General features: G+C 50.8%; 1 protein-coding gene and 1 long non-coding RNA gene across 3 annotated transcripts in view; one reads left to right on the top strand and one right to left on the bottom strand.

The window, feature by feature from the left end:
• The window catches only part of LOC137540813 (urotensin-2 receptor-like), a 133,034-nt gene extending 118,827 nt beyond the window's left edge, over window positions 1–14,207 (bottom strand). Inside the window, exon 1 of the mRNA XM_068261974.1 lies at window positions 13,057–14,207. Coding sequence (XP_068118075.1) covers window positions 13,122–14,207 — 1,086 coding nt within the window. The 3' untranslated portion in view covers window positions 13,057–13,121. The remainder of the gene's footprint in view (window positions 1–13,056) is intronic.
• The window catches only part of LOC137540814 (uncharacterized), a 291,452-nt gene that overhangs the window by 207,953 nt on the left and 56,730 nt on the right, over window positions 1–26,769 (top strand). The gene's annotated exons all lie outside the window — the stretch shown is intronic.

Consider the following 26,769-nt stretch of genomic DNA (forward strand, 5'->3'; position numbering starts at 1 on the left):
GTATGGAGTCTGCTCTCCCCGGGGTTTATTTTTCTCTTACTTCCTCAGATTTCTTACTCTATTTGTAACTATGGTAACAGTACTCTGTCCGGCACACAGAACGCCCAGAAAGTCCCCGCTTGCAGTAAGACTAATAATCTGTGCAGGGCACCGGCATCCGTTGTTACTAATGGAACCGCCACTTTCTGTCAAGAACACTATGGAATGTCCGCACCTCACAGCAAAGGAAGCAGTCTCTATAATGCTTTTATTTTCATCTCCACAATCTATAGAGCTGATCTGAAAGGAAGGTATCTTATCAACAATGATGGAATTGTCATATGATAGAAAATGTGTGAGAGAGAAATACGGAGGCTGCCATATTTATTTCCTCTTAATCAATGCCAGTTGCCTGGCAGCCCTGCTGATCTATTTGGCTGCAGTAGTGTCTGAGTCATACACCAGAAACAAGCATGCAGCTATTCAGTCACACTTCAATCAGAAACGTCTGGTCTGCATGCTTCTTCAGGGGCTATGGCTAAAAGTATTTAGGTGCACACACACATGCCATTTTGATTGGCCAATGCTTGGCAAACTTTGCCACCATGTACTAAGAGGATCTACAGATTTTGAATACTATGAACAAGCTGTGCAGGTATGCCCTTATATTACACGTAGGTGATAAAATTGTCCAGTGTCTGACCAATCAAAATTGGATGTGTGTACTCACCCTCAGCGGGAGAGAATCAGCAGGACAGCCAGGCAATCTGCATTGCTTAAAAGACAATAAATACCCCTCTCACTTCAGGTGTCCTTTAAAGGACATATGTAACGAGGTATATGGAGGCTGCCATATTTATTTCCTTTTAAGCAAAACCAGTTGCCTGGCAGCCCTGCTGATCCTCTGCCTCTAATACTTTCAGCCACAGCCCCTGAACAAGCATGCAGCAGATCAGGTGTTTCTGACATTATTGGCAGATCTGGCAAGATTTGCTGCATGCTTGTTACTGGTGTGATTCAATAACTACTGCAGCCAAATAGATCAGCAGGACTGCCAGGCAACTTGTATTGCTTAACAGGAAATAAATATGGCTACCTCCATATTCAAATCACTACAGTTGTATTAATCTCCTTTCTATGGGAAGAATCCTCCCCCTTCGCTTTGCTCCTGGAGTACCACCCTTGGCAGGATGTGTTTATACAATACAGTCCTTGCTATATAACCGAGTCACAGAAACGTTATTGTACAGTTTGAAAAGAAACCGTTTTCAGAGAACCTCTCACGTCATTGTTTCTTGTTTTCGAGGACCTTCTTATGAGAACGCATAGAAACGTGTTCACCTTGAGGGGGAATAGATCCAGCGGCGGGAGCGGTCAGGGACTTCCGTAAACAGGATGTCTTTGCATTGAGTTTGTGGAAGAATCCATTACCAAGGCTGCTTTGCCGTGGATGATTGATATTGTTCTCCAGCCCCAAGGCTGCCAGCTCGGCTGACTGAATAGCTCACGTGTTCCTCGCTGCCGCCGTTTCTTAACGTTGACGTACACGAGCCTGTATTAAAGGGAACCAGAGGCCCCAGAAAGAAGATTTTATACATACCTGGGGCTTCCTCCAGCCCCATACGCACGGATCGCTCCCACGCCGCCCTCCTCCGCTTCCTGTATCCGGCGGTACCGGGTCCCGTAGTTTCGGCCAGTCGGCGGCAGCACGCGGCCAATTGTCCGCATCACAGGGGCTCCCGGCATACCCGTACGCGTGCAGCTGCATACTGCACAGCCGCATGCGTAAGGGTATGCTAGGAGCTCCTGCTCATGCGGACATTTGGCCGCGTCCGCCGGAAGTGACGGGACCTGGTACCGGCGATCCAGGAAGCAAAGGATGGCGGCGTGGGAGCGATCCAGGCATATGGGGCTGGAGGAAGCCCCAGGTATGTATAAAAGCTTTTTTTCTTTTTAGGCCTCGTTTCCACTATCGCGAATCTGCATGCGTCTTGCGTATGCGGATTCGCATAGACAATATAAGTGAATGGGCCTGTTTCCACTTATGCGTCTGCGGGAGCGTTTTATTGTGCGGAGAAAATCTGCACGGAACACCCTGCAGAATTCGCCTGCGTGTGGAATGCAGGCGAATCGCACACAATGTATTTAATAGGGAAATCTCATGCATTTTCCCCATGCGTTTTTTGCTGCGAATTCGCATGCGAATTCGCATAGGTACGAATGTAAATTCACACAGGCAGTGACATGGTTAAAATCGCATATACCCTCACCTATGCGAATTCGCGGCAAAAACCGCATGCAGAATCGCATCCGCATGCGATTTCATCAGCGGTGGAATCCAGGCGATTCCGCACCGCAATAGTGGAAACGAGCCCTAACGATTCCGACGTCTCTGGTTCCCTTTAAGGCTTTTAATCAAAACTGTCAAAACAAGATACTATTTGTTTCGGCTTGCATGCAGATGTGATGCAAATAGTAAGCACCTTGGAGGTTTTTTTTGCAAACGAAAGAGCGTTTGATTGGCCCATTTCCATGCTGCATACAATTTGCAATAAATTTGCATACAAGTCAAAATGATTAGCATTCCATTGACCAACACTATTAATGACCTCTGCAATTAAGACAAGAAAAAAAATATATATTGTGCTTTTTTCCTGGCAGACTCAAATCGCTTTAGCTGCAGCCACTAGGGGGCACTCTATAGGCAGTAGCAATGTTAGGCCAGAGCTGCAGCCACTAGGGCACGCTCTATAGGCAGTAGCAGTGTTAGGCCAGAGCTGAAGCCACAAGGGGGCGCTCTATAGGCAGTAGCAGTGTTAGGCCAGAGCTGCAGCCACTAGGGGGCACTCTATAGGCAGTAGCAGTGTTAGGCCAGAGCTGCAGCCACTAGGGGGCACTCTATAGGCAGTAGCAGTGTTAGGCCAGAGCTGCAGCCACTAGGGGGCGCTCTATAGGCAGTAGTAGTGTTAGGCCAGAGCTGCAGCCACTAGGGGGCGCTCTATAGGCAGTAGCAGTGTTAGGCCAGAGCTGCAGCCACTAGGGGGCGCTCTATAGGCAGTAGCAGTGTTAGGCCAGAGCTGCAGCCAGTAGGGGGCGCTCTATAGGCAGTAGCAGTGTTAGGCCAGAGCTGCAGCCACTAGGGGGCGCTCTATAGGCAGTAGCAGTGTAAGGCCAGAGCTGCAGCCACTAGAGGGCGCTCTATATGCAGTAGCAGTGTTAGGCCAGAGCTGCAGCCACTAGGATGTGGTCTATAGGCAGCAGCAGTGTTAGGCCAGAGCCGCAGCCACTAGGGGGTGCTCTATAGGCAGTAGCAGTGTTAGGCCTGAGCTGCAGCCACTGGGGGGTGCTCTATAAACAGTAGCAGTGTAAGGCCAGAGCTGCAGCCACTAGGGGGCGCTCTATAGGCAGTTGCAGTGTTAGGCCAGAGCTGCAGCCACTAGGGGGCGCTCTATAGGCAGTAGCAGTGTTAGGCCAGAGCTGCAGCCACTAGGGAGCGCTCTATAGGCAGTAGCAGTGTTAGGCCAGAGCTGCAGCCACTAGGGGGCGCTCTATAGGCAGTAGCAGTGTTAGGTCAGAGCTGCAGCCACTTGGATGTGCTCTATAGGCAGTAGTAGTGTTAGGCCAGAGCTGCAGGCACTGGGGGGCGCTCTATAGGCAGTAGCAGTGTTAGGCCAGAGCTGCAGCCACTAGGGAGCGCTCTATATGCAGTAGCAGTGTTAGGCCAGAGCTGCAGCCACTAGGATGTGGTCTATAGGCAGCAGCAGTGTTAGGCCAGAGCCGCAGCCACTAGGGGGTGCTCTATAGGCAGTAGCAGTGTTAGGCCTGAGCTGCAGCCACTAGGGGGTGCTCTATAGGCAGTAGCAGTGTTAGGCCAGAGCTGCAGCCACTAGGGGGCGCTCTATAGGCAGTAGCAGTGTTAGGCCAGAGCTGCAGCCACTAGGGAGCGCTCTATATGCAGTAGCAGTGTTAGGCCAGAGCTGCAGCCACTAGGATGTGGTCTATAGGCAGCAGCAGTGTTAGGCCAGAGCCGCAGCCACTAGGGGGTGCTCTATAGGCAGTAGCAGTGTTAGGCCTGAGCTGCAGCCACTAGGGGGTGCTCTATAGGCAGTAGCAGTGTAAGGCCAGAGCTGCAGCCACTGGGGGGCGCTCTATAGGCAGTAGCAGTGTTAGGCCAGAGCTACAGCCACTGGGGGGTGCTCTATAGGCAGTAGCAGTGTTAGGCCAGAGCTGCAGCCACTAGGGGGTGCTCTATAGGCAGTAGCAGTGTTAGGCCAGAGCTGCAGCCACTAGGGGGCGCTCTATAGGCAGTAGCAGTGTTAGACCAGAACTGCAGCCACTAGGGGGGTGCTCTATAGGCAGTAGCAGTGTTAGGCCAGAGCTGCAGCCACTAGAGGGAGCTCTATAGGCAGTAGCAGTGTTAGGCCAGAGCTGCAGCCACTAGGGGAGCTCTATAGGCAGTAGCAGTGTTAGGCCAGAGCAGCAGCCACTAGGGGGCGCTCTATAGGCAGTAGCAGTGTTAGGCCAGAGCTGCAGCCACTAGGGGGAGCTCTATAGGCAGTAGCAGTGTTAGGCCAGAGCTGCAGCCACTAGGGGGCACTCTATAGGCAGTAGCAGTGTTAGGCCAGAGCTGCAGCCACTAGGATGTGGTCTATAGGCAGCAGCAGTGTTAGGCCAGAGCTGCAGCCACTAGGGGGAGCTCTATAGGCAGTAGCAGTGTTAGGCCAGTGCTGCAGCCACTAGGGTGTGCTCTATAGGCAGTAGCAGTGTTAGGCCAGAGCTGCAGCCACTAGGATGTGGTCTATAGGCAGCAGCAGTGTTAGGCCAGAGCTGTAGCCACTAGGGGGAGCTCTATAGGCAGTAGCAGTGTTAGGCCAGAGCTGCAGCCTCTAGGGGGTGCTCTATAGGCAGTAGCAGTGTTAGGCCAGAGCTGCAGCCACTAGGGAGCACTCTATAGGCAGTAGCAGTGTTAGGCCAGAGCTGCAGCCACTAGAGGGCGCTCTATAGGCAGTAGCAGTTTTAGGCCAGAGCTGCAGCCACTAGAGGGAGCTCTATAGGCAGTAGCAGTGTTAGGCCAGAGCTGCAGCCACTAGGGGGCGCTCTATAGGCAGTAGCAGTGTTAGGCCAGAGCTGCAGCCACTAGGGGGAGCTCTATAGGCAGTAGCAGTGTTAGGCCAGAGCTGCAGCCACTAGGGGGCACTCTATAGGCAGTAGCAGTGTTAAGCCAGAGCTGCAGCCACTAGGGGTGCTCTATAGGCAGTAGCAGTGTTAGGCCAGAGCTGCAGCCACTAGGGGGAGCTCTATAGGCAGTAGCAGTGTTAGGCCAGAGGTGTAGCCACTAGGGGGCGCTCTATAGGCAGTAGCAGTGTTAGGCCAGAGCTGCAGCCACTAGGGGGCACTCTATAGGCAGTAGCAGTGTTGGGCCAGAGCTGCGGCCACTAGGGGGCGCTCTATAGGCAGTAGCAGTGTTAGGCCAGAGCTGCAGCCACTAGGGTGTGCTCTATAGGCAGTAGCAGTGTTAGGCCAGAGCTGCAGCCACTGGGGGGCATTCTATAGGCAGTAGCAGCGTTAGGCCAGAGCTGCAGCCACTAGGGGAGCTCTATAGGCAGTAGCAGTGTTAGGCCAGAGCTGCAGCCACTAGAGGGCGCTCTATAGGTAGTAGCAGTTTTAGGCCAGAGCTGCAGCCACTAGAGGGAGCTCTATAGGCAGTAGCTGTGTTAGGCCAGAGCTGCAGCCACTAGGACGCGCTCTATAGGCAGTAGCTGTGTTAGGCCAGAGCTGCAGCCACTAGGGGGCGCTCTATAGGCAGTAGCAGTGTTAGGCCAGAGCTGCAGCCACTAGGGGGTGCTCTACAGGCAGTAGCAGTGTTAGGCCAGAGCTGCAGCCACTAGGGGCGCTCTATAGGCAGTAACAGTGTTAGGCCAGAGCTGCAGCCACTAGGGGGCGCTCTATAGGCAGAAGCAGTGTTAAAGGATACCCGAACTGACATGTGACATCATGAGATAGACATGTGTATGTACAGTGCCTTGCACACAAATAACTATGCTGTGTTCCTTTTTTTTTTCTTTTTCTGCCTGAAAGAGTTAAAAATCAGGTATGTGAGTGGCTGACTCAGTCCTGACTCAGACAGGAAGTGGCTACAGTGTGACCCTTACTGATAAGAAATGCCAACTATAAAACACTTTCCTAGCAGAATATGGCTTCTAAAAGCAAGAAAGAGGTAAAAAGGGGAATTTCTTATCAGTAAGGGTCACAATGTAGTCACTTCCTGTCTGAGTCAGGACTGAGTCAGCCACTTAAGTTACATGCCTGATATTTAACTCTTTCAGGCAGAGAAAGAAAAAAAGGAACACAGCATAGTTATTTGTGTGCTAGGCACTGTACATACCCATGTCTAGCTCATCATGTTACATGTCAGTTGGAGTATCCTTTAAGGAGTTTAGCCCAAGGTCTCCTACTGAATAGGTGCTGGCTTACTGAATAGGAGGAGCCGAGAACAGTTAACCTCTTAATGATTAATATAGAAAAAAAATTGACAAATGCAAGGGGAAGTTCAGAGATATGGTCAGGCAGTATTGGCAGCTGTCTAAGGGATGGGTAAAGACTGGGTCTCCGTCACATACTCAATGAAATGCCACTGGAAAGGACCAGGAATTCATCCATAGCAGAGCTGCCTCTGTTTGAAGTAATGTACCCTGCAAGTGAGGCAGAAATTGCTGAAAATGATCACAGCCTTGGCTTGTGTGGCTGAGAGGGAGGGGGCACATTGCTGCAAATTCTGTATATGAGGCAGAGATTTCCTGATCAAAACTCTTAATATAAAACTGCAGCTGCTTTATTGAAGGGATTTCCTCTGTAAAGAAGCAATTAGAGTAGAAGACCTGCTGTGTGCTGCAGAAGGAAGGGAGGTCTCTCCTCTCTGTCCTGCCAACACATTCATCTGTTCTGAGACCCCACCTGTGAAAACCCTTCAAAGGGCACCTGAACGTGGAGGGCAATTGGAGCTTGATCTTACCTGCCTGTTATGCCTCTAATAGAGCTGGCCCAGAACTAGTACGCAGATCAGGTGCTCTCACACCACTGGCTGCATGCTTGTTCCAGGTGTGACTCCGCTGGCTGCATGCTTGTTCCAGGTGTGACTCCGCTGGCTGCATGCTTGTTCCAGGTGTGACTCTGCTGGCTGCATGCTTATTCCAGGGGTGACTCTGCAGGCTGCATGCTTGTTCCAGGTGTGACTGCACTGGCTGCATGCTTGTTCCAGGTGTGACTCCGCTGGCTGCATGCTTGTTCCAGGTGTGACTCCGCTGGCTGCATGCTTGTTCCAGGTGTGACTCCGCTGGCTGCATGCTTGTTCCAGGTGTGACTCTGCTGGCTGCATGCCTGTTCCAGGTGTGACTCCACTGGCTGCATGCTTTTTCCAGGTGTGACTCCGCTGGCTGCATGCTTGTTCCAGGTGTGACTCCGCTGGCTGCATGCTTGTTCCAGGTGTGACTCTGCTGGCTGCATGCTTGTTCCAGATGTGACACCACTGGGTGCATGCTTGTTCCAGATGTGACACCACTGGCTGCATGCTTGTTCCAGATGTGACACCACTGGCTGCATGCTTGTTCCAGGTGTGACACCGCTAGCTGCATGCTTGTTCCAGGTGTGACTCTGCTGGCTGCATGCTTGTTCCAGGTGTGACACCACTGGCTGCATGCTTGTTCCAGGTGTGACTCCGCTAGCTGCATGCTTGTTCCAGGTGTGACTCTGCTGGCTGCATGCTTGTTCCAAGTGTGACTCCGCTGGCTGCATGCTTGTTCCAGGTGTGACTCCGCTGGCTGCGTGCTTGTTCCAGGTGTGACACCACTGGCTGCATGCTTGTTCCAGGTGTGACACCGCTAGCTGCATGCTTGTTCCAGGTGTGACTCTGCTGGCTGCATGCTTGTTCCAGGTGTGACTTTGCTGGCTGCATGCTTGTTCCAGGTGTGACTCTGCTGGCTGCATGCTTGTTCCAGGTGTGACTCTGCTGGCTGCATGCTTGTTCCAGGTGTGACACCACTGGCTGCATGCTTGTTCCAGGTGTGACACCGCTAGCTGCATGCTTGTTCCAGGTGTGACTCTGCTGGCTGCATGCTTGTTCCAGATGTGACACCACTGGGTGCATGCTTGTTCCAGATGTGACACCACTGGCTGCATGCTTGTTCCAGGTGTGACACCGCTAGCTGCATGCTTGTTCCAGGTGTGACACCGCTAGCTGCATGCTTGTTCCAGGTGTGACCACACTGGCTGCATGCTTGTTCCAGGTGTGACTCCGCTGGCTGCATGCTTGTTCCAGGTGTGACTCTGCTGGCTGCATGCTTGTTCCAGATGTGACACCACTGGCTGCATGCTTGTTCCAGGTGTGACACCGCTAGCTGCATGCTTGTTCCAGGTGTGACACCGCTAGCTGCATGCTTGTTCCAGGTGTGACCACACTGGCTGCATGCTTGTTGCAGGTGTGACTCTGCCGGCTGCATGCTTGTTCCAGGTGTGACTCCGCTGGCTGCATGCTTGTTCCAGGTGTGACCCCGCTGGCTGCATGCTTGTTCCAGGTGCGACTCCGCTGGCTGTATGCTTGTTCCAGGTGTGACTCCGCTGGCTGCATGCTTGTTCCAGGTGTGACTCCGCTGGCTGCATGCTTGTTCCAGGTGTGACTGCGCAGGCTGCATGCTTGTTCCAGGGGTGACTCCGCTGGCTGCATGCTTGTTCCAGGTGTGAGCCCACTGGCTGCATGCTTGTTCCAGATGTGACTCCGCTGGCTGCATGCTTGTTCCAGATGTGACTCCGCTGGCTGCATGCTTGTTCCAGGTGTGACTCCGCTGGCTGCATGCTTGTTCCAGGTGTGACTCCGCTGGCTGCATGCTTGTTCCAGGTGTGACTCCGCTGGCTGCATGCTTGTTCCAGGTGTGACTCTGCTGGCTGCATGCTTGTTCCAGGTGTGACTCCGCTGGCTGCATGCTTGTTCCAGGTGTGACTCTGCTGCCTGCATGCTTGTTCCAGGTGTGACTCTGCTGCCTGCATGCTTGTTCCAGGTGTGACTCTGCTGCCTGCATGCTTGTTCCAGGTGTGACACCGCTAGCTGCATGCTTGTTCCAGGTGTGACACCGCTAGCTGCATGCTTCTTCTAGGTGTGACACCGCTAGCTGCATGCTTGTTCCAGGTGTGGCACCGCTAGCTGCATGCTTGTTCCAGGTGTGACTCCGCTGGCTGCATGCTTGTTCCAGGTGTGACTGCGCTGGCTGCATGCTTGTTCCAGGTGTGACTCCGCCGGCTGCATGCTTGTTCCAGGTGTGACTGCACTGGCTGCATGCTTGTTCCAGGGGTGACTCCGCTGGCTGCATGCTTGTTCCAGGTGTGAGCCCACTGGCTGCATGCTTGTTCCAGGTGTGACTCCGCTGGCTGCATGCTTGTTCCAGGTGTGACTGCGCTGGCTGCATGCTTGTTCCAGGTGTGACTCCGCCGACTGCATGCTTGTTCCAGGTGTGACTGCACTGGCTGCATGCTTGTTCCAGGGGTGACTCCGCTGGCTGCATGCTTGTTCCAGGTGTGAGCCCACTGGCTGCATGCTTGTTCCAGGTGTGACTCCACCGGCTGCATGCTAGTTCCAGGTGTGACACCGCTAGCTGCGTGCTTGTTCCAGGTGTGACTCCGCCGGCTGCATGCTTGTTCCAGGTGTGACTGCGCTGGCTGCATGCTTGTTCCAGGGGGGCTCTGCTGGCTGCATGCTTGTTCCAAGTGTGACTCCACTGGCTGCATGCTTGTTCCGGGTGTGACTCCGCTGGCTGCATGCTTGTTCCAGGTGTGACACCACTGGCTGCATGCTTGTTCCAGGTGTGGCTCCGCTGGCTGCATGCTTGTTCCAGGTGTGACTCTGCTGGCTGCATGCTTGTTTCAGGTGTGACACCACTGGTTACATGCTTGTTCCAGGTGTGACTCTGCTGGCTGCATGCTGGTTCCAGGTGTGACTGCTTGCTGCATGCTTGTTCCAGGTGTGACTCTGCTGACTGCATGGTTGTTCCGTGTGTGACACCACTGGCTGTATGCTTGGTCCAGGTGTGACTCCGCTGGCTGCATGCTTGTTCCAGGTGTGAATCCGCTGGCTGCGTGCTTGTTCCAGGTGTGACACCACTGGTTGCATGCTTGTTCCAGGTGTGACTCCGCTGGCTGCATGCTTGTTCCAGGCATGACACCGCTGGCAGCATGCTTGTTCCAGGTGTGACTCCCCTGGCTGCATGCTTGTTCGAGGTGTGCCCACACTGGCTGCATGCTTGTTTCAGGTGTGACCACACTGGCAGCATGCTTGTTCCAGGTGTGACTCCGCTGGCTGCATGCTTGTTCCAGGTGTGACTCTGCTGGCTGCATGCTTGTTCCAGGTGTGACTCTGCTGGTTGCATGCCTGTTCGAGGTGTGGCTCCGCTGGCTGCATGCTTGTTCCAGGTGTGACTCTGCTGGTGGCATTCTTGTTCCAGGTGTGACTCCGCTGGCTGCATGCTTGTTCCAGGTGTGACTCTGCTGGTTGCATGCTTGTTCCAGGTGTGACTCTGCTGGCTGCATGCTTGTTCCAGGGGTGACTCCGCTGGCTGCATGCTTGTTCCAGGTGTGACTCCGCTGGCTGCATGCTTGTTCCAGGTGTGACTCTGCTGGCTGCATGCTTGTTCCAGGTGTGACTCTGCTGGCTGCATGCTTGTTCCAGGAGTGACTCCGCTGGCTGCATGCTTGTTCCAGGTGTGACTCTGCTGGTTGCATGCTTGTTCGAGGTGTGACTCCACTGACTGCATGCTTGTTCCAGGTGTGACTCTGCTGGCTGCATGCTTGTTCCAGGTGTGACTCCGCTGGCTGCATGCTTGTTCCAGGTGTGACTCTGCTGGTTGCATGCTTGTTCAAGGTGTGACTCCACTGACTGCATGCTTGTTCCAGGTGTGACTCTGCTGGCTGCATGCTTGTTCCAGGTGTGACTCCACTGGCTGCATGCTTGTTCCAGGTGTGACTCTGCTGGTTGCATGCTTGTTCCATGTGTGACCACACTGGCTGCATGCTTGTTCCAGGTGTGACTCCGCTGGCTGCATGCTTGTTCCAGGGGTGACTCCGCTGGCTGCATGCTTGTTCCAGGTGTGGCTCCGCTGGCTGCATGCTTGTTCCAGGTGTGACTCTGCTGGTTGCATGCTTGTTCCAGGTGTGAGCCCACTGGCTGCATGCTTGTTCCAGGTGTGACTCCGCTGGCTGCATGCTTGTTCCAGGGGTGACTCCGCTGGCTGCATGCTTGTTCCAGGTGTGACTCTGCTGGCTGCATGCTTGTTCCAGGTGTGACCACACTCGCTGCATGCTTGTTCCAGGTGTGACTCCACTGGCTGCATGCTTGTTCCAGGTGTGGCTCCACTGGCTGCATGCTTGTTCCAGGTGTGACTCTGCTGGCTGCATGCTTGTTCCAGGTGTGACTCCGCTGGCTGCATGCTTGTTTCAAGGTGTGACTCCACTGGCTGCATGCTTGTTCCAGGTGTGACTCCGCTGGCTGCATGCTTGTTCCAGGTGTGACTCCACTGGTTGCATGCTTGTTCCAGGTGTGACCACACTGGCTGCATGCTTGTTCCAGGTGTGACTCCGCTGGCTGCATGCTTGTTCCAGGGGTGACTCTGCTGGCTGCATGCTTGTTCCAGGTGTGGCTCCGCTGGCTGCATGCTTGTTCCAGGTGTGACTCTGCTGGCTGCATGCTTGTTCCAGGTGTGACTCCACTGGTTGCATGCTTGTTCCAGGTGTGACCACACTGGCTGCATGCTTGTTCCAGGTGTGACTCCGCTGGCTGCATGCTTGTTCCAGGGGTGACTCTGCTGGCTGCATGCTTGTTCCAGGTCTGACCACACTCGCTGCATGCTTGTTCCAGGGTTGACTCCGCTGGCTGCATGCTTGTTCCAGGGGTGACTCCGCTGGCTGCATGCTTGTTCCAGGTGTGGCTCTGCTGGCTGCATGCTTGTTCCAGGTGTGACTCTGCTGGCTGCATGCTTGTTCCAGGTGTGACTCCACTGGTTGCATGCTTGTTCCAGGTGTGACCACACTGGCTGCATGCTTGTTCCAGGTGTGACTCCGCTGGCTGCATGCTTGTTCCAGGTGTGACTCTGCTGGCTGCATGCTTGTTCCAGTGATTTAGACACCACTGAATCCAAGATCTCAGTGCAGGGAGGAATATGTGTGGTGCTGATCCTCTGATATGGACACAGTATGAGTCACTCCCCCACCACGAGTGTTCAGCCAGTGAAGTCACATCACCTGATTTACATACTTATTTAGAGGACATGACAAACAGGAATGGCACATTTCTAAAAACAGCCTTCCCATCCCTCTCACTACTTGTTTTAAAGAAGAGCTCCACCCTGAAACGTTCAGCAGTAGCAGAGCAGGTAGAAGCAAGGGCAGGAATTTTTTGGTGATAGTCTAGTTCAGGGGATCCAGCAGAAACCCTCATAGGGAACAGTTGTCCAATCGCAGCACAAAGCATTGATTGGCCAAATTGTGGGCGTAGTTTACTACAACCAATCTGAAACATAGAAGTCCAAGAGGCTGCTGTCCACCCAATCATGTTAGTAGAATTTCCCTATGAGGTTTCCTGCTGGGTCCCCTAAAGTAGACTAATGCCGAGGTTTCTTATCCATAGCTGTCCTACAGACATTGCTTGAAGAGACAGTCTCCTGGTGGTTACTCACACAGTCACCCCATGCCCTGCTTGGAACCTAAACCACCTCAATAACTCACAATGGACCCCTATGGGAATTAGCAGGTGATCCAAAGTATGGATTTAAATGACGCCGCAAATGGGAAGAGCAACCGTCTTATCAAGCAGGTAGATCGAGTTACAGCAAATGACAAACACACCAATGCCCCACCTTGTCCAACACTGCAGAATGGCTGTGGGTAGAGGCCTCCTTTAGAAAGTAATAAATATGTCAGTTCCCCCCACACAACTCTCTTGCACGCTGCACAAAAACTCAACATAAACATTGCGGTTTGATACAGAGAGACAGCACTGAAAGGGTTACGGTCATTTCTGAAGGACCCCCCATCACTTACCATTGTTCCTGCGACCTCCCTGCGGTGAGCCCGAGGCCAGCGGCGACAAGTGGGCACGCCTCCCGTCACTTGATGTCCCTGACACATGTCATGTTGATTGACTCTGACGGGTAGTCGTAGTGGTTGCTGGAGGACATCGATCGACCCCAGGAAGAGCAGTGCAAGGTGGAGCCCCTCTTCCGGAAGGAGGAGGTAAACCTGTAGAACTTCTTGTGGCGGTTTTTCAGATATTCCCTGTAGTTCTTGGTCAGAAGGGTGTACAGGAAAGGGTTGATGCAGCTATTGCTGTAGGTCAGACAGGTGACCAGGTAGTTAATGCACTTCTGTGTCTGCACAGAGAGTGGTGGAGACATGTCGTAGAGTCGCACCAGCTGCCAGATCCAAAAAGGCAGGAAGCAAGCCCAGAAGACCAAGACGATGCTGAAGATCATGATGAGCACCTTCTGCTTGGGGGATCTTTTGTTTTCCTTCTTGTGGATGGGGTTCCGCTGAGATTCAAGGTAAGTCCTGGCCAAGCGGGTGTAAAGGTATCCGATGACCATCCCTGGGGCCATGATACTGGTGCTAAAAAGTACAGTCAAGTAAGTCCGATAGGCGTCCTCGCTCCAAGTGGGAGCACACATCCTCTTCACACTTCTGCCGTCGCCCTCTCTCAACGTCATCATGACCATCATGGGCAAAGTCAGAAGGAGGGACAAGATCCAAATGACCACGGCCATGGACTTCCGGTAACTCTTGGACCTTCGGACGGTGTCCAGGGGTTTGGTGACGGCCATGTACCTCTCCGTGCACATGACCGTCAGGGTAAAAATACTGGCGTGCATGGTGAAAAGGTCCAGGCTCAGCAGTATCCTGCAACCGATGTCCCCAAAGTACCAGTCTTTGACAAAGTAGGTACAGACGATGAACGGGATGCTGGACAGGTAGAGGAGGTCGGCCAGAGCCAGGTTGATGATAGAGATGTACATGGATGCGGCGTACCTCATGGAGTGACACATAACCACCAATGTGTACACGTTGCCTGCCATCCCCGTGACGTACATTAAGGACAAGATAGTGCCAAAGGTGGACGTGATGATCAGCTCTTCCATGCTGCGGCTCCTGGAGTCCAGGCTGGACAAGTTCCCCGGGCCGGACGAGTTGAGCTCCATGCTAGTATTACTGCAGCCGGCCCGGGGAAAGGACCGTCTCCTGGAGAAGACTGAAGCTTCTCATCAGTCAGTAGCAGCCAAGGAGAGAGCAGGAGGGAGAGGGAGGGGGAGAGAGCAGCGACGTCAACACCTCTCTCTCTATCTTCTCTATCCTCTCTTCTTACTTTACGTGTCTCTTGTTTGTTCCCTCTTTGTGTCTGGCTCTTGCTTCTCCTCTGAATCTCACTTTTTCCTCTCCTCATCTTTTCCATCTCCAGCCTGCTTGAGCTGTACTCCTTTTCATTCTGTTACACTTGCCTAATCCTCCGTCTCTCCATTTCTCTCCACGCTGCCTCTGTTTTCACGCTGTCCCTCCGCGGTTTCCTTCTCCGCTCTTTAATGCGTCGGTATTTGTTTTCCTACCTTTTATCTCGGACCGGCAAAAGCAGTCGATGGTTCGTAACGGTGCGTCGGTGAGACTAGCGACTGACAGCGAAGTGTTGCTGAAGCGGCGAATGTTTTGTTGTCGGGGGGAAAAGTTCAGTTGCTAAGGATGCAAAAGCGCATCTCTAGGCTTCCCTTTTTGCCTCTTTTTAGATGTTTTACAATCCTCAACCACTCCTCATTTATTGTGAATATTTCACAGTAGGGACGCTCATTTGGATTCCACAGAATTAAAATTTCCGCAAATTGGTGTTCTAGATCAGAATTCGGAAAGAAATCTAAATCTGATCTACCACAACTCTGTAACTTTATCCCGATCACAAACACTTAGAAGCACTGGGCCAATCGGAGGATGCAGAATTTTCCCGTAAAAGACAGTCATTTTAGACCATTCACAGGACTGAGTTTCTGTTTACCAATTTCAGTTTTTTTTCAATTTTTTTTATTTCATTTTTTGCATTATCTAATGCAAAAAAGACTAATAAAATAATCCTCAAACTCAGAATTCAGGAAAATGGAACATCGAAGAATTGGAAATTGGAAAAAACGGAAATTGGCATTGGTGGGAATCTGAATTTCCACAGAATTGGAAATGGGCATTTCTGACCATCCCTATTTTGCAGTAACAATAAGAAGCACACAGATTTTTTTCACCAATTAGGGCGGCACTCTGGCATTAATAAAATGGCACATGAAAATTTGGGCGCCCAGGAAAACCGCTAGTAGAATTTCGGTACATTTATAGATATTCTACAATTAAAGTGTAAAAAAGGATTGTAAAATATTGATATTAAATACCAATACTTTTCTATAACTAAACCTAACCCTACTCTCACACAAAACCCTCCCCTTTGCCTAGCCCTAACGGTCCCCCTACACAGACACACCCTACTGATGCCTCACCCTAAACCCTCACCCTACCTGATGCCTAAACTCACCGACACCCTACCTGATGCCTAGCCCCAACCACTTTCCACCCACACAGACACCCTACCTGACGCCTAACCCCCCCCTCACAGACACCCTACCTGACGCTGAACCCCCAACCACTCTCCCCCCACACAGACACCCTACCTGACGCTGAACCCCCAACCACTCTCCCCCCACACAGACACCCTACCTGACATCTAACCCCACCCCCCACCCTCACAGACACCCTACCTGACGCCTAACCCCAACCCCCACCCTCACAGACACCCTACCTGACGCCTAACCCCCACCCTCACAGACACCCTACCTGACATCTAACCCCACCCTCACAGACACCCTACCTGACGCTGAACCCCCAACCACTCTCCCCCCACACAGACACCCTACCTGACGCTGAACCCCCAACCACTCTCCCCCCACACAGACACCCTACCTGACACCTAACCCCCCCCCCTCACAGACACCCTACCTGACGCTGAACCCCCAACCACTCTCCCCCACACAGACACCCTACCTGACATCTAACCCCACCCCCCACCCTCACAGACACCCTACCTGACGCCTAACCCCAACCCCCACCCTCACAGACACCCTACCTGACGCCTAACCCCCACCCTCACAGACACCCTACCTGACGCCTAACCCCAACCCCCACCCTCACAGACACCCTACCTGACATCTAACCCCACCCTCACAGACACCCTACCCGACACCTAACCAGCCCTCCACACAACCAAACGTAACCTCCCTGCTGCTGATCAACACCGACCACTGCAAAAAAAAAAGCCAAAATGTAATTTTTGGAGTTCCTCCATAGGGCCCCATTGAAATTGCGGTATTGAGTGATAATTTGGGCGCCCCAATTTTACGTCAATGCCGCTATTTCAATGGGCACCTATGGCAGTGCCGTAATCTCTGTGCGATAGCTGGCTCACAAATGCCCTGCTTCTGGCACCCATACCCTTATTGATTTGTAACCTCGTTTCCCAGGAGTTTTGATCACAGTGATTGAATTTGCCAGAGATTGATTCCCCAAGATGTCTGCCAATTGATGGTTTCAACACAATTTAAACAAGTTTTGAAAACTATATGAACAGATTGTGTAGGTACAAACTACCCAGCAAGCTCATGGTGACCCAGAACTCATTGGATTGTGTGAGGGGCTACAATGGTCCTAAACGCCCCCTTACTAAAATGCTATGGAAAACAAAAGTTTAAAAAAGTGGGGTTCTCGTGCGCTCCTCACTAAGGGTAAAACACCACCAGCAGCAAATAAAATTGATTACAACAAAAGGATTGATTCAGTTGGATCGCTATGTACTGACAGAGTGTGTAACTCAGTAAAACGTTGTAAAGACGGAGAAAGGTTTAGCGCTCAACAACTTATAAAGTGCTAATGACTATTCACATATATATGAAGCTCTGCATATTGTAAAACAGTATTGGTCCTGTATATGAAATAATGGGAAAGGAGGAGGCAAGGATAGTCTTTTCATTTCCATAAAATGTCCAACACATAGTTCCTTCATTCAGCTTTCATATCTTCATCTCAAAATGTAAAGGGAAACTTTATACGCTCACCAGATGAAATGGCCAACCTGTAGCGATTGGCAAAATCGCTTGTGACACTAGCCAGTAGGGTCCACACGATTCAACTCGCCTTTACCAGGGGTCTTCAATGCTCAGGCCATGTATAAACCCCAAGAATTCCTGGAGACCAACCACTACTACTGGCTTTAGAACTCCCAATTAGCACACATTCTGCAGAGATCGCCTGCCAGTACTAAAGATGTCGCCATCTGTGGTAAATTTCAGAGGGTAAGTCGGTGGCGGGGGGGGGGGGGGGGGGATTTTACAATGGGCAAAACACTGGCTAAATCATTTATGAATGAATATTGTAATACAGAAAGCAGGGGATTAATGTGAGCGCATCTGCATTGTGGGGGTTCTTGGAATGGTCCGGTCCTATTACCTTCTGGCAGCTGAAGGGGAGGACCCTGCGGTGGATTGTTCTCCATGGGCTACACCAGATGACATCAGCAGGAGTCTGATGTAATATTGATTTCACCATGACTACTTTTGTACTGCTCAGTGCATGTGGTTCATCATACAGCCATCTACATTACCTGTGGCTGCTACCTTCTTCCAGATAAGAAAGGACTTTCCTGATCACTGTTAGATGACAAACTGATTGCGAGGGATGACTTTTCATCGACTCTTAGATCAGGGATGTCGAACCGGTCCATAGAGGGCCGAGGCCCTCACACATTTTTGACACAGCTTACATTAATTGATGGGTCTGGATCAGGAAAGATGTGGTCCATCAGGCAGAACACATTCCTCTCTATCAGTCCATCCTAAACACTGGCATGGATCTGGCCCTCCCGGCCTGGAGTTCCACACTTGTGCCTCAGATAGATTATATATCCCCCATATAAACCCTATCACTGGCGAGAAATCACTATGGCCAGTCAGAGGAGAAGCTTTGGCAGCTGTGATTGGCACCAGACCGGCCAATCACAGCCGCCCGCTGCTCTTCTTACTAACTGGTGGCGATGGTCTCGCGGGCGGGACTACGGCACCGTTGTTGGGCCAATCTCTGCACTCGATCACCTCAGATGAGTCTGGGGATTGGTGTATGTGTGGATGAGGAGGGTAGTAGTGTGCCAAGAAGGCGGACGGTAGAGTGGAGAGGAGGCAGGTGGCCCAAACTGTTTGTCCACCCCCTAGCTTCTGCCGCCTGAGTCATGTGACTCGGGGTAGGACTGCCCCTGGCTCCAATATAGATGCACACTAGTGTCTGAAAAATGAAAACCTGAATGATTGGTGACATGGTATCAGCATTTTCCAGCTATGCAACCTCAAGGTCAGACAGGGTTCCTTGAGATTAGGTGGTGTTTGGTGCAAGGAGGTGTCCAGCAAAGTCCAAAGGGAACCTGAAGGTGGCCATACATTCTTCAATCTGCCACCAGATAAACCGTTACTGTAGAGAGTGCCTAATCTGATCAGAGAAGGATCTTCTTTCCTCCCCACACACTGCAGACAGATGTCCAGTAGATTTCCGCAGTCCTGGAGCCGCCGTCTCCGCGGCATGAGTCCTCCTCCGGTGTCCGGGTCACCGCGAGTGCCTGTACCATGTGACACCAGCGCTAGTGACATCACTACCCGTCCCAGTGGCCATGCTGAGACACCTATCCTCTGATCCTATAAAATTATTATATCGGAAGGTCGAGTGTCTTTCCGCGGCATGAATCCTCCTCTGGTGTCCGGGTCACCGCGAGTGCCTGTACCATGTGACACCAGCGCTAGTGACATCACTACCCGCCCCAGTGGCCATGCTGAGACACCTATCCTCTGATCCTATAAAATTATTATATCGGAAGGTCGATCGGCCCACAAAATCGAGCAATATATCGGCACCCTAAGAGGCACTGACGTTCCTAAGATATATTAATAGAGATTGAAACTGATGAACTCGGCCATGTCTGACAAAACGCGTTCATTTCCTATATGCTGTGTCTTCACTGAAAAGGTAAACGGTACACTAGACCTTGCGGTGACCTGGGGTTTAACAATAACCCCTGCAAGGGATGCAGCCGCAGGGGGGCCCTTAGGGGGAGAAGCCTGAAAAGGGGCCCGTGGCTCTAGAGCCCTCCACGACCATTTTTTAGAGAGAGGAGTGCATTGCATAAAGGGGGAGCAGCGGGCACCCATGGAGGTGGAGAGGGGGCCTGACGCCTCACCTCATGCTCCCCTTTCTTCAGTGCACCATCCCCCTGCAATGACAGCAGCGGGCAGGAAATGCAGACTCACCTCTTCCACGTTACATGTGACCGAGGTCCGCTCTTCTCTCGCCTCACTTTACTTCCTGAGCTAATAAGGAAGTAAAGTGGGTGGAAGGGGGCAGGGATTAACTTCCGGATCAAATTCAGGATTAAAGAAGAAGGCTGCTAGGTAAGTTTATCGCGTCACCAGCCTAGCTCTTCACTACGCGTGTTGTTGTCAAGGGCAACACAATAGAGGCTGCACAAGTTACTCCTGATAACGAAACGCATAGATATGAGCTATTGTCACGTGATCAGAGTTGACATGATTGCAATGAAGGTGTAACGTTTCCCTGTGGTTTTCTGCAAGGAAAATCAGAAGTGTGCATTGCTGATATTTCTGTTTTATCCAGCTTGAGTGCTTCTCTAGGTTTGAAAAAAAAAAAATCTATATTTTTCTTCTCCCACTACGATTACTACTAATAATAATAGTGATCCTGGGCTGACCCCTTCTTCTTCCCCTTAATAATAGCTGCTACTGGGCGGCCCAGATGCCCTCATTCTATTTGTCAGCCAATTATTAAACCTGTATTGCATTATTTGCCCTGGCCACCTGAGCCACCTCTCCTTATTACATTCTCATTCCTGTTATTTGTCCTCGGATGGCTCAGAGAGCTGGAGTTCTCTGTAAATAGCATTGAATTGATTGCAGAGGATATTTTTGCAAAATTTCCGCCATTAGGGCCCTGATCATAACTCTGTTTTTGCATGTCATCTTGATTTCATGTAATTGACGCAAAATTAAAGTGAACCTCCGGACTAAAAATCTACCCAGCAGAACTGAAAAGGCCTGGTGTTTCTTTAACAGTTTCACAGCATCAGAACTTTGTTTTTCTTACCCAAGCCTCATTTTTAGCTGCACAGAAGAAAACTGCCCAGGCATTTTTCCCCTGATGCTGTGCAAAGCATGATGGGATTTCTGATGTTGTTGTTCTGCTTCTGCTGTTGGTGCAAATTTGTTTTTGTTTTTACTTTGAATGTGAGTTTTGAAGCCTAGGGCGCAGCTGGGAGGGGTGATCGGGACACAGGACAGTTGGAACTGTGTCTCATGCTCCCTGTCACCTCCTTTCAACCAAAAAGATGGCTGCCCTCATGACAAAGATGGCTGCCCCATGACAAAGATGGCTGCCCTCATGACAAAGATGGCTGCCCCATGACAAAGATGGCTGCCCCATGACAAAGATGGCTGCCCTCATGACACAGATGGCTGCCCTCATGACAAAGATGGCTGCCCCATGACAAAGATGGCTGCCCTCATGACAAAGATGGCTGCCCTCATGACAGAGATGGCTGCCCCATGACAAAGATGGCTGCCCCCATGACACAGATGGCTGCCCTCATGACAAAGATGGCTGCCCCATGACAAAGATGGCTGCCCCATGACAAAGATGGCTGCCCTCATGACAAAGATGGCTGCCCTCATGAAATGACAAACATTTGCCTGTTCTTTTATAACAGGGTGGGTTAGCGCTCATTCACACTGGAGGCGGTTTGTGATTTTTTTTAAGCGTTGGCGATTTTTCAAAATGGCCCTCAAAGCACTTGTGCAATGATTCCCAATGAGAGAGATCACATCTGAGCGGTTAGTTTCCGATCCGCTCAGCAAAGCGCTGCCTATACCATTTCTAAAGAGATTGCGCCTCAATGGAAGGTATAGGAAAAACGCAAAATGCTTACAAAATCGCTTTGTGCAGTGATTGCGTGAGCATTTTTAAGAATAAATACATTGCGTCAGGGAATTAATTGAAAAAATGCTTGGGAAAATTGATTAAAAAAGTGCTTTTCACAAAAACGGAATGCCCACCCAAACGAGCGGAATCGGGAAAAAAAAAATGGCGTCAAGAAAAGCCCAACACTAACGTGAGCGGAGCACCATGTAATGTGAACGAGGCCTTAGAGATTATATTACCTATCTATTATAATTAACATAGCTAATGTCACTTAAAGGTTACATCCAGGCAGTTAAAAACAACAAAATTCACTTACCTGGGGCTTCCTCCAGCCCCTGGCAGGCGTCCTGTGCCCTCTCCGCAGCTCAGGTGGCACCCGGTCCCCTCCGCTGCAGAGGCCGACCTCGCCAGGTTGGCTTCCTGGTCAGCTTCCTGTGCGTTCCACCGCGCGGGTCACGTGGTCTGGCCGACGTCATCAGGGCGGAAGTAAATGTAGTTCTGCGCCTGCACAGTACAGACCTTATGACATCGGCCAGATCATGTGACCCGCGCCGTGGAACGCACAGGAAGCTGACCAGGAACCCGACCTGGCAAAGTCGGCCTTTGCAGCGGAGGACACCAGGAGCCACCGGAGCTGCAGAGCGGGCACGGGACGGCTGCCAGAGGCTGGAGGAAGCCCCAGGTAAGTGGAATTTGTTTTTTTATCTGCCTGGACCTTCCCTTTAATGACAGTATGTTTGTTTAGGCTGAAGTTCCCCTTTAAAGGAGTTATCAGGCCAATGCTTTTCAATATAAGTGGCCTACCTGCCGCTGTTCAGTAGGCCAATGTCAGTTGGGTCGCATTGTTTTTTCCCCCCTCCGGTCTTCACCGGCTCCACAATTTGGGCCGTTTGTATTGGGTGCCCCGGAAGTAGATAGTGAGGAGTAATGTGTAACTTCCCTGTTCCTGTGCTTGGAACGCAGGGGGAAGTTACTTAGCTTTGCGTGCAGCCGTACAGTTCGGTACAGCTGCGCACGCGTAGTAGAGCGCAGGAGGAGGGTTGAGCTTGCCTACGTCAATCGCAAGCCAAACCCTCCGCTTCTGCCACAGCCGTCAGGCCTGCCCACTCCTCCCAGCCCACTCCTTCTCTCAGCCCACTCTGACAGCTGCTGCCTCGCCTCTATGCGCGCTACAAGCACAGATCATCCGTGCATGAGAGGCGCAGGCAAGCGGAGGCTGGCTGATAATTATTTTTGAAAAAATTTAATTCATTATTATATAGGAGGAGGAGTGGGCTGGGAGGAGTGGGCGGGCCTGACGGGCGGTGGCAGAAGCGGAGGGTTTGGCTTGCGAGTGACATAGCAAGCTCAAACCCTCCTCCGGCAGTTCAAGTACGCGTGCGCAGCCGTAAGGGAATGTACGGCTGCGCGCTTCTCACGTCACTGCGCCAGCGTCCAGCAGTACATTGCGCCTGCGTTGCCACATTAGTTCCGGGTCGCTGGGGAGCCCGACCTCGAGGTCGGGTCCCCGACCAGGGCTGACTGAAGGAAACTGGTACGTTTGGACGGGGATTTCAGGGGGCGATCCGACCACACAAAAGGTTAGTTACACGCAGGCATGCGTGTTTTCAATTTGAGAGATTGCCTGATAACTCCTTTAAGTACACATAATTCACTTAAAGGTTACCCAAGGTGAAAGCTGTTTTTAAAACTGTACCTGAGACGAGGTGTGCGCGACTGACGGCCAGCGGAGGATCAGAGCGGCCCGGCGAGACAGTGAGGGAGGCCACTGCCTGAAGGTAACCCCAGGCCCCAGGTACGTATAAATGTTTTAATGTTATTAATCTCAGGTTTCCTTTATTTATCGATTAGTAATCATGAAGGGTAACGGTTATCTAGGCGTTCTGATCTAGATATAGATTTGGACAAGGCCTGTTTACCTGAGGAAGTGGCTTCAGGCCACAAAACGTGTTGTTTTTGTCCTTGGCTGAACCATGTAATGGTAGCAGGCCCATGTTAAAGTAATACTGAAGCTGCATTGAAAGAAAAATAGTTAGATACCTTCTGATCCCATAGGGTCTTCGCTGACCTCTCTCCATGCCCTTGTTCCACCGACGGGGGAAGTTCTTCAACCAGCTTGGTCAAACTAGCTCTTCGGTTCTCCTCGGGCTGCCTTGTGTCCCTGATTACTTTTGAAGGCCAGCAGATCCGTACTGTGCATGCACAAGTCCAGGCTGGCATATGCACGGTACGCATGTGCTCATCTGTGGAAATACTCTAGGACGCAAGCGCTTCCAAAGCCTGTCGAGTAGTCCCAAAGGAGTGGAAAATTCAGAAGTGTCACTAGCCTTGGACAAATTTTTGTGATTAACATTAATAAGGATCATTATGTCATCTAGACAGCTAAGGGGTGGGGCAATTACTTAATTCTCTGAGAAGATCGTGGTCTGCAGCTCAGGAAGTCTGTGCTACAGTAGCTGACTGGTGAAGAGGCTTTTGACCTGATCATTTAAAAGGAACTTGCGTGGCATCATCTGATGAGATAGATTCTACACAGATTAAAACAAGCTCTACACTAAAGCTAAGTAGAAGCTAAGTAAGGAAGAAGGATCCAGTGATGTCCCCTTATGAAGAGCTCTCCACAATTCATCTTCCAGCCGGTGGGTAGTGCGACGTCACGAGACGTTACATGACAGGAAGTCATGTAATCGCAGTACTTTACGCGGAATCCTTGGGGTTCTTACAGATCGCATCCACTGTGATGGTCGTTATCGCCGTGCCTCGCTAAACATCATTCACTTGATCGTGCGCCTGTACCGACATTGCGAAAAAGCTCGCCACTCAAAAAATGGCCGGCCGAAAAACACTTCCGGAAAATCGCATAATAGGTAAGGGCTTTAACCACTTTATCCACCACTGCAGTATATCTCCGTCCTCTGTGACTTCATGTAAGCCAGGAGTCAGTAGATATATGTCTTGTAACAGAAGCAGTGCTGTGCAGGATTGGGCTTGCTCCTGTGCACATTTCTGGCACTATCTGATGCAGCGCTAATCGGTGAATGGGAATATATGTTTCCTGAGCTAATGAGATTGATTTTTACCATTAAAAATACTTTAACTTTCTCAGTTCATAGTGAAAAATACACTCTGTAGCATTATTTCAGTATCAAATATCTTCACCATAAATTGTGACAGGAACATAATCTAAGTTTTGTGATAAGCGGTAAGAACAGCCAAACAAAATGTGTGTTTTTTATCTACAGTAGCACTTTATATTTTTTAACTGAAATTAGTAAAACTGAGAAATGTGTTTTTTTCAATTATTTTCCTGTTTTTCCCATTAAAATGCATAGAAAGCCAAATTGAGGGAAAAATGGCATACAATGAAAGTGTAGTTTGTCTTGACAAAAATATATATATTTCATTTAGGCATCATAAGTATTTATTTATTGTATTTATACAGTGCCAACATATTACGCAGCGCTGGACATTAGTTTAGGTTACAGACAATATTTAGGGGTGACATATAGTAATATGACAATACAGAAATACAAGAAAGACCAGATCATGCAGCACAGTATGAGTATTTATTTATTGTATTTATAAAGCGCCAACATATTACGCAGCGCTGAACATTAGTTTAGGTGCAAGGTAATGCTTAGTCAGTCACTGGAGAAGAGCTTGGAAATTAGGCAAGTTAGGTTCACTCAGATGCATAGCCTGGGTGCACAGTAATGGAGGTGCAAGATCAGGTAGGACACAAAAGGAGGAGGACCCTGCCCAAAGGCTTACAATCTACAGGAATAAAGATATTACTGATTCAATTGGGACATACGGTAGCTAAAATGTAAAAACTGCTCTGGTCCATAAGTGGGAAGGTCTGGATGCCAAGTGGTTAAAGAGCGGCCTCAGGCTAAGGAAATATTTGTGTTTGAAAGGTGGGGGAGGGGCTTTAATAACAGAGAATAATTCTCTAGCCAGAAGGGCTCTCCAGGCATCACCCAGCCACTTTGCCCTCACAGTGAAGAGGACTGCTTCTTCCCTCCCCCCTTCATCACCATCACTCCATATTGTGGATCATCTTCTTCATCACCACTTACATTCTGATCGCGAGTCCATTTCCTCTTCCCCACGGAGATTAAAACGCAGCCTGATTACCTACAAGAGCACTTGTCATTTACACGCTTAAACCTCAGACTACTATATATATATATATATAGGTGCTCTGTGTGTTCGCATCCACACTGTAACGATCGGTGTAACACAGAGAGGGTCTGATTACCGGTGATCTGCAGTATCCCCGAGAATACAGATATATACCTGGTTATTGATGATCTGCAGTATCACCGATAATCAGATATATCTCTAACCTCTGGACACCTGGGTAATAAGAGTGTTTGGTGCAACAGAAATACTTTGAGAACTGCACCTGAGGAGCAGGTGCACAGCAGTAAGGAGTACTGCACAGTAACACGTTCCTTCCGCAAGCCTTAGACTCTCCCGAGGAAGAGGTCAGGCTAGGAGTTGGAAGGACAGAGTGTGAGTGACACCAAGGAAGGGTGTCACCCACAGGTCTGTGAGCTATCTCTTGACTGAGGAGATAGCTCTCGAGGTCGGGCAAGCCGGGTCGGCAACAGACAGACAGATCAGGGACAGAGACAGGAGACAGATGCGGAATCCTAAGACAAGCAGAGTTCGGCAACAGAGTATCAGATATAGTGAAGTACCTAATCAGAGATCAGAAGAGTAGTCAGGAAAGCAGAAGGTCATAACAAATAATCAACAATGCCTAGTCTTGGGTGTGAGCTCCTTAATCATCAACACCCTGGAACTGGTCTGAGTAACTAGATGGTAAAGCTAATTCCTAGACTGAGGTGTGAGGTCCCTGGTCATCAACACCTAGGAACTGGTCTAAATAATAACACAGATAATATACAGTTTTCCCTAGACTGAGGTGTGAGGTCCTTGATCATCAACACCTAGGAACTGGTCTAGATAATAACACAGATAATATCACAGATACTGACAAGGTCTGAGTGCTACCACGTAGTGATCGCAACGCCAGACACCAGAGAAATGACCAGCACCCAGTATATATACCTACGCGCTCCCCAGCGCCTCCCCTAAGTGCTGGACCAATGAAAACTGATAGAATTGTCAGCTGATCGGCTGGATCAGCTGACACCCTTCTGACTGCCATAAAGGCTCTGCCTCTCAACGCGCGCGCGCGCGCGCGTCTTTCTGAACCTGTGTGGACTATCAGTCCAAGCCACACCAGACATGTGTTGTAATGCATCTGTAGGATTGAACGCGGGGCCAGCCGCACCGCTGTCAGAGCATGCGGCGGTTTCCCTGGGTTCAGCCATACTGCTAGTGGTAAGCCAATGCGTGCAAACCGCCGCGTCGGACGCGGAATCCACCTCCTTGTTCACTGGGCATGCGGCAGTTTCTCCGCGCTCCGTCAGGCTAGTGGATGCAGGCCCATGCGCGCCAGCTGCCATGTTGAACGCGGAATCAGCCGCCTTACTCTGAGTACTCGCGGCGGCTTTTCCGTGTTTTCTCACAGTACCCACCCCCCTCCCCCGAGGAGTGGACTCCGGACAGCTCCTACCCGGTTTCTCAGGATTTAAAGCGTGGAACCTCCTTAATTTATCCGCATGCATGCGACACTCAGGTACCCATGTTCTCTCCTCAATACCATACCCTTTCCAGTGAACTAGATACTGCACTGAGTTC

This window comes from Hyperolius riggenbachi, chromosome 12 (assembly GCF_040937935.1).
Source record: "Hyperolius riggenbachi isolate aHypRig1 chromosome 12, aHypRig1.pri, whole genome shotgun sequence".
Taxonomy (NCBI): Eukaryota; Metazoa; Chordata; class Amphibia; order Anura; family Hyperoliidae; genus Hyperolius; species Hyperolius riggenbachi.